Below are 8,709 nucleotides of genomic sequence, written 5' to 3'. Positions count from 1 at the left end.
GACTCCCCAAAATCTCTTTGGGGAATCTGTATGCTGTTACAACAACAACAACAACGTCTGTCCCAGCAAACTACATCACTCCCTATATACGATTACGTATTGGCCACACTATTATTACAAACAGTCATCTACTGAATGGTACCAGTCCTAACCAGTGCCCTTTTTGTGATTCCCCCGTTAGCGTTCTACACATTGTAGCTTTTTGTCCTGTTCTGGCAAATCACAGACATCGCATTTTTGGAAATGATGATCCATTGGATTACTAATGAACCCTTCTACTAACAATGTTAGTCACCCTGTTCCTAAATAAACTTAGCGACATATCGGGTGGCAACATTGTTTTGTGCCATATATCTACGAACAGATGAATTTCGGGTGAATGCTGAACGGATCGCCAAGTCAAGCAGACGTACCAAGAACTCAAGAGTGTTGCTGGAGTGGTGGCGGTCCTTGGCCAGATATATATCTATCTGCGTCGTTCCGGTTACGTAGACCCGACTGTCGTGGGGACAGACGTTGTTGTTGTTGTTGTAGCGGCTACAACAACCCCGCCCAGATCGGTTGGTATCTCAGTCGTTGTCGTCTAGTTCCACTAACGGCAACCCTAGGAAACGTGCAGCTTCTGTGGGATTTGTCCACAGGGACAAGGCCGTTAGGGTTGTCGGGTTTTCCGGGCATGCGAAGAGATGTTTCGAGTCATGTGGGGTCTCTCCGCATGCCGGACACGCATTCGGCACATCCTCATTCAACCTACTCAAGTAGGAGTTCAACCTGCTGCAGTAGCCGGAGCGAAGTTGTGCGAGTGTAGTGCGTGGGGACAGACGTCGAATACGTTGGTTTAGACCGATTAATGTTAATCCGGGAGTAATGATGGGTATAATTCGTCCAGTCAGCTGCTAACTTGGCACTTCTTTGTTGAGCTATAAGCCGGTTTATGTCGCTCTTGATGAAGAGAGAGGAGGTCATTGTAGGGGTGTTGCACATTTCTTTGGCAGTTGTTTCCGCCATCGAATTGCCTTTGATGCCCGAATGACCCGGAACCCACATGATTCTCAGTTTGTGGGGGGAGGCGATAAGGACGTCTCTTAAAGCACAGACAATGTAATTAGTATTGCTGAAGTTTTGTATGGCTTTAAAGCAAGAAAAACTATCTGTGCAAATTACAAATTTCCCTTTACTTTGCTTAGAAAAATTAAAAGCGTGAAGGATGGCAGTAGCTTCAGCTGTGAAAACAGAACAGAAGGGTAGCAGAAGACCGTACGATATAGGTATATTATTTTCTTTCACAGCAGCGAAAGAGGTGTTAGAAGATTTAGATCCATCAGTAAAAATGAACTGCCAGCCACTCGATTTGAACTGATTTGCAACTTCAGAGAATCGGGCTATGTACTCAGAGCTAGTTGTGCTGCCGAGAAACTTAAGTCTATTTGTACAAGGTATATTTATATTATTAAAAGACAGTAACGGAATAGTACAATTTCGTTTCGTAGAGGATGAGATTGAGGCGCCTGAAGAACGTGACCAATTGTATATGAGAGATAGAATTTCAGTAAAAGATACCATAACCGAAAATAGATTAGAAGTTTTAGAAAATAGTAGCAAATCATCAGCGTAAATAAGATGGCTGACATTAGGAAATTTGTTAATGATGACACTAATTTCATCAAATGCAATAATAAAAAGAATAACAGAAAGAGGGGAACCTTGTGGTGTTCCATTATCAAGAGGAAAGGTAGAAGTGAGAATGTTAGAAATGAAAACACTAATTTTATGATTCGAAAGAAAAGATTTTATAAAATTGTATATACGAGGGCCAACTTTCCATTCAATAAGCCGTCTTAATACCACATGGATGCCAATACGGTCAAAAGCTTTTAAAAAATCTATCGAGAGTAACGGATATGTGATTTCTGGAAGACAATGCTTCCGAAACAAAATTATCTAAATGCAAAAGAGCGTCAATAGTGCCCTCCCCCTCTTAAATGTTGTAATGGCATCGCTAACAATACGGCAGCACTATTCAGCGCCGTCGTAATGTTGGTAGCCCTGTTGGAACATACGTTCCACAGGTACTTAAAACCGAGTGAAAAAACGAATGCTAATGCAATTAGACAAACGACTTCAAACCCATCGGTAGTGTAATTTTCCTTAGTCTTTAAATAAAACTAATATTGTTCTTCAAGTGTTGTTAATTTTCTTAAATTCGCAAGTAGTTGACGGGCGTGAATAATTGGCAAATTTTTCTATAAATACAAGTTTGCGGAACCCATAAGAGTTCGGCCAATCTGCCACGAGGGCATAATAATTGTGCATAATTTACTGGTGTCGGCAGCCTAGCAGCGGATTTGTCTCCAGGACGATTTGGGGTAAGCGAGTGGGTTTTTGGCACGTGTGTGCAAAGTTCCAATGAGCGGGCTGCAGGCCCAACATGGCGACCGTGACAGGACGATTTGGGGTAAGCGAGTGGGTTTTTGGCACGTGTGTGCAAAGTTCCAATGAGCGGGCTGCAGGCCCAACAATGCAACCTGTTTAGGGTGGAGAAACTTATTCTTATGAACATACCAGGTGAGCCTGGATGCAATAACCTTCTCCATCAATTTACCAAGGCACGGCAGGAGGGAAATAGGGCGGTAACTACCTACCTCGCAGGGGGGTTTACCTGGCTTCAAAATTGGTATGATCGAGCTCTTCTTCCACAAAACAGGGTAATCACCAGTGATATAGATGTTGTTATAATGTGATACAATACGGGAAAAAAGAAAAGAAGGGAGATGTTTTATGATGATATAGGAGATCTTATCTATGCCAGGTGTTTGCCTCTAACAGTGGATAGAGCTGTGCGGAATTTAAGTAGAGAAAGATTAGCATCTAATAGCTTGGCAGAGGAAGATAGAGCGCTAGGAGGGAGATACGAGGATGAGATAATTGAACATTTAGTAGAATAAAATTGAGAAGGGAAACTAGAGTCAGAGGAGTTATTGGAATAATAGAGAGCAAATTCTTCAGCTATATCCCGTGGATATAGAAGTTTGCCTCGAGGTGAATTAATTGACGTGATGGAAGAGGAAGATGGAAATCCAGTTAACCTTCTTATAACCGACCAAATTTTTTTGGTGTCACAAGAAGAGTTAATGGAGGAAGTGAATTTTTGGAAGCAAGACATTTTGGCAACTTTAGATGCACGTCGAAATAAAGCGTAAGATTTCTTGTATTGAATAAGATTACGTTTGAATTCATGCCATTTACGTTGTTTATCTTGTCTTAACTCAGGTAGATCACTGTTCCACCATAAGGGGGTAGGCCTAACAGGTTTCGATGACGATACAGGGATAGATTGATTAGCTGCGCATCGAATAATTTTATGAATCCTGGAAGTTTCCTGATTGATATTGGAGGAGGGTGGAAATGAGTTGGAAAATCTAAAACAGGAGTCTTCAAATTTGACCCAGTTAGCTAAATCTGTTTTAAACAAGGATCTGGGCTTATAGGTCGTTAAAACACGGGAAGTAGAGATTTTGGTGACTATAGGAAAGTGATCACTTCCATGAAGATCATCTATTGGATGCCAAGAACATTTAGAGGATAGAAGACGAAAGGGTGATATCAATATGAGTAAAGGAAGAGTGAGTAGAAAAGTGGGTGGGGGATCCATCATTCAGAATAATTCCATTAGAAGTAAGTAAAAAATCTTCAATTTGACGACCTTTAGAATTAGCTGAAGGAGAACCCCAAAGGGGACTCCAAGCATTGAAGTCACCTGCTATAATATAGGGAGTAGAGGAAGAGGGAGTAAGATTATTAAAGTCGGTTAAAGAGAAAAATTCATTAGGAGGAGAATAAGCACAAATAATTGAAATTTTGTTTGCTAACTGGAGCTCTACAGCAACAGATGATATAGAGGAAGTAGGGTAATAGGTAGAATGAGGCAGATTTCTTTTAATTAGGATTGCAATGCCTTGTTTACTATTGGTAATTTGGGGAAGGTTTAGGAGGGTCCAATATAAGCTTTAGGAGTAGGGGCTATGATATTATGTGCAAGGTGGGTTTCATTTAACAAAACGACTGAGGGGTTAATAGTTTTAATTAAGTACTCTAGTTCAATATAGTTATTTAAATAACCATTCATATTCCACTGCAAGAGAGAAATCATGAAGGCAAGAAATAAAAGAAAGGATTACTTAGATGAAGAGGGGGGAGAGGAAAACTCAAGAGTATTAGGTGGGGAGAGAGGAATTTGTTGGGAAAAGGAAAGGGGAGAGACGAGCATTGGGGAAGGAGGAGGGGTGTTGGGTGAAGAGTTATCAAAGTTGGTAACGGGGGAGAAGTTAGGGGAGGGAGAGGAGTCTCCATTAGAAGGAGAAGAATTAGATGCGATGGAAGATTCATATTTTGATTTAATGTTGTTTTCAGTTTTTGTTGATGATTCTATGATTTGGTTGGATGTTTTTGTTATGTTTGCATAGGAATTAGCTTTGGGAGTAAACGGGATTTGGCTGTTATATTTTTTAATGGCTTCACGCATTGAACACTTATTTATAGTTTTAACTTTGAGGATCTCTCTCATCTGTTGGAATTTAGGACATTGGTTCGATGAGGAAGGGTGGTTGCCTGAACAAATAGCATATAAGACTCTAGTGCAATCTGATGGAGAATGGGTGGGGGGGGGATAAGTGTACACGTGGCACAGACTGGGGGATTATGGCAATGCTTAGCTGTGTGACCAATAGATTGGCATACCTTACAACGCATAGGGTTAGGGTAGTATGGACGAACGTCAAGAATCCTCCAGGCGACCTCAATTTTTTCCGGGAGAGTATATTTATCGAAGGTTAACAAGATGGCGCCAGAAGGCTTACGTGTGCTATCAATAATTTTTGAAAATTTATAAGCAGCTGCTACTCCTTGTTCCTTGAGGCCTTCAACTATTTCGTCTTCGGAAACGTGGATTAAGAAGGGCGCATAAATTGTGCCTTTTACCGAATTGAGGTTATTGTGTAACTTTATAGAAATATTTCCAACACCGGGTAATGTCTTAGCATTCAGGAACCTATCAGCAGCTTTCTTATTCTTAGCAAGCAGCAATAAGCTGCCAGTCGTTCCGGTCAAGGCATAAAGAGGTAGAAGTGATTTCTACATTTCTCTCTTTCGAACTGCCACTGAAATGTCAACTCTTAACCTTATACAATTAAAAATTCTAATTTTTTAGTTTACAATTTCAATTGTGAGCTGTGCTACTGATTTCAAATACACAATAAAATGAATTAGATTTACGAGCGGTGTGCTGTGTGTGACAAGAGCCAGGACAACAAACTTTATTGACAAGTGAAAGGAAAAGGGTGGGCCAATAGCTGCGGTGTTTCATTGGAATACTCTTCGTGTGCGTGCGAGAACCATTTTAGGGCCAGTGACTTTATATTTGTTGCCCATTGCAACTGAGTATTTGTAAGCGCTCTCGTTTGTTCCCAGGCCGTACCTGAGGTGTCTGTGGGAAAGAAGTTGTCGGTTTTGAGGCACATACCCAAACTGAGCAAGTATGCCATAAACAAGCACGACTGGATCCACGAGTACACTAACATACTATATAAGCATCCTTTAGGATCTTGAAATAGATACTTCGCCGACCTAAACGGGTGAATGCCGTTCTAGGCATACCGCCCCCAGACACAGACGAGACGGAGCTTCATCTGCCTCGGGAGACGCGAACGACACTTGCACAACTTCGCTCCGGCTACTGCAGCAGGTTAAACGCCTACCTGAGTAGATTGAATGAGGATATGCCAAATGAGTGTCCGGCATGCGGAGAGACCCCACATGACTCGAAACATCTCTTCGCATGCCCGGAAAACGCGGCAACCCTAACGGCCTTGTCCCTGTGGACCAACCCCGCAAAAGCTGCACGCTTCCTAGGGCTGCCGTTAGTGGAACTTGACGACAACGACTGAGATACCAACCGACCTGGGCGGGGTTGTTGTATCCGCTACAACAACAACAACAACATCTTGAAATAGACTTAGAGCACACCACAAACTAGACTACAAGTGATTGTAAGTAGTCCAAAGTTTGGTCCAAGCACATGTAAAATTCTATTTGCATTTAACATTGAATGTCCTAGGCTCGGACCAATTGTCCGCTTCTGCATTACATTGTAACCAATATTAGATATAAAAAAAATAAAAAAAATAAAACTTTTGCCAAATGCGATTCGAATCGGGGTTCTAAGATTTTCTAAGCAGATACTCAGCCTCATTGCGTAAGTCGAAATTAGGCTAAACTGTACGACTCGACAACATTGGCATTGTCAACTGTCGTGCTGAAATAAGCAAACGACGGAAATTGTCGAAAACTATGCAGTGCTGCCAAATTTTTCCGTTTAAATACACTAGACGAGTCGAAATTTTAGGCAATGACATGAAATTTTCGATACGATTCGACTCTCGAAAACGACTTGCATTCGACACGACTCTCGCAATGAGGCTGACTCTCTGTGCATGCCAACGACGCACATGAAAATTCGATGACTAAGTGCCTACATATCAGTAAAGCGTTAATTGTACCCGTTGTGCGCTACTGCGTGACATCGTAACCAATTTTAGATCAAAACTCATACCTTATGCATTACATACATTAGATACAAAACTACTATACCTACGACTATATTTTTCGAGCAACTGGACCAATGTTTCCTTCAGGGAAAATGCTCCTCGAACACTAATGATTCAATTTGGTACATGCATAACAAAGGGTTAATTTATTTGTTTAAATTTTTTGACATTACAGTCAGCTATGAGAGAGCTCGACTGAGTTGTCACTTCTACCTTGTTGAATATACCTTGGTTCCGGTCACGTAGACCCGACTGTCGTGGGAACGTGAAATTTTATTTTTTATCCTTCGTGTATATTTTTTGTGTTTGACAGCTAAGCTCCGCCATTTAATTTGCATATACAATCAGGGGTGATTGTCATTAATTAATAAATTGCGACGAATAAGTTTCAACTAAAGGAATAAAACAACTAACAACTAATAGTGTAGTGTGTAAAGTAAGGTTTTCATTCCCACGACAGCCGGTTCTACGTACCGGAATAACTCGGGTTTTACCCGACCAAGGGCTGTTGTTTCGGCGATCTAACCCCGTTTAGGTCGGCGAAGTATCTCAGAAGTTGTTCGTCCATAGGGCTACATTCGCTACGTTTTCTCCTACTCAGGGCTGGCATCGCGTCAAACCCAGGGCCAGAAACCTACACCTGCTGTGTATGCCAGAGACGACTACACCACAACTCCACCTCTGTCAAGTGCAATGCTTGCGAGGGGTGGTTTCACCTCAGAGTCTGCTCAGGACTACGGACACATCGGCAGTGGACCACGTCGTATGTGGCCCCCTGCTGCTCAAACAGAGAAGCCTCCACGGCTAACCTCAGTCCACCAGAGCAGCCTCACACAGTCACCACAGCACAACATAATAGCACCACAGACCATACCACAGCCACGACAGACCATATAACCACACACAGCCGCACCACCACCCACACGCCGCCGCCAACAACTCCTGGTTCCTCCTACAATCTGCACGGCATGTCAGACCAGGATTCCGTAATGTGACATCAGTCAAGTGCAACACCTGCCTTGGCTGGTGCCACTTTAGGGCATGCTCTGGTCTGCGTACCACGCGAGACTGGACGAGGAACTTCGAGGGCCCGTGTTGCGCTGCTCGGTCGCTTACCCCAACTGCTACGCCTCCCGCCACCACCACAGGGCGGCAACCATCACAGCAGCGCACTTAGCCAACGGCAGTAAGAACACACACATCCCTTACACACACAACCCACACCACAACACGTCTCCCGAACCACATGAAGCTCCTTCAATTTAACTGTAACGGGCTACAGAGCAAGATTGAGGAGATAACCGTCTTCATGTGTCGGCATGGTATATTAATAGCTGCGGTCCAAGAGACGAAGTTGCACAGCAATTCAACATTGTTGAATTGTGCCGGGTACAACGTGCACCGTCGAGATCGCGAGCGAGATAATGGTGGTGGCTTTGCGTTCATCACGCACCGCACCGTACAGTATCGTCTTATCGAAGCAGACATCGACCGCAGGGATACCACCCTAGAATGTCAGGGCATTGCTATCCGGTCAGGCGATGTCGAGCTCGAAATATTTAACATATACATACCCCCTGTCACCTGCTGCCCGGCAGGATATCACCCTGATATAGGTGCGCTCCTCAGAGGTGAAAACCGTATGGTAGTAGGTGACTTTAATGCGCACCACGATCTTTGGCACTCAAGCCTGTCAAACGATCGTAGGGGAACAGAATTGGCTGAGCAGATAGACGATTCGACATTCTGCACAATGAACGACGACGCACCCACCAGGATTATGGGTAACTGCAGCTGCTCGCCAGACATCATAATAGTCAGCGCTGGTCTGATAAACAGCATAACATGGCGACCTATGCTGACTTTAGCATCAGACCATCTACCCATAGTCATCTGGATAGATAAACCAACCGACTTTGCCTCCGCTAAGCACCGGACCTATATCAACTTCTCTAAAGCTGATTGGAAAGGTTACGCGGTCCCACACCAACCGACGTCCATCTCGGTGAACGTAAGTTCCGCAGGGCTGTCACTGCTGCTGCAGCTCGCTTCATACCGGCAGGATGTATAACGGACCCACGTCCAAACCTCGCTGCCGAAGCGGCTG

The 8,709-nt window shown here is 43.5% G+C and overlaps 1 protein-coding gene across 1 annotated transcript; it reads right to left on the bottom strand.

The window, feature by feature from the left end:
• Positions 1-1,998: 1,998 nt before the first annotated feature.
• Positions 1,999-5,644, bottom strand: LOC108374580 (uncharacterized). Its single transcript, XM_017630558.1, has one exon. The coding sequence runs from the start codon at positions 3,653-3,655 to the stop codon at positions 2,801-2,803; it is 855 nt and encodes a 284-aa protein (XP_017486047.1). The 5' UTR covers positions 3,656-5,644; the 3' UTR covers positions 1,999-2,800.
• Between the last annotated feature and the right edge of the window lie 3,065 nt (positions 5,645-8,709).

This window comes from Rhagoletis zephyria, unplaced genomic scaffold (genome assembly GCF_001687245.7).
Source record: "Rhagoletis zephyria isolate East Lansing unplaced genomic scaffold, Rhagoletis_zephyria_1.1 Rzeph_scaffold_07868, whole genome shotgun sequence".
Taxonomy (NCBI): Eukaryota; Metazoa; Arthropoda; class Insecta; order Diptera; family Tephritidae; genus Rhagoletis; species Rhagoletis zephyria.
Note: the sequence above shows the minus strand (reverse complement) of the source record. Positions and strands in the feature narration are given on the sequence as shown.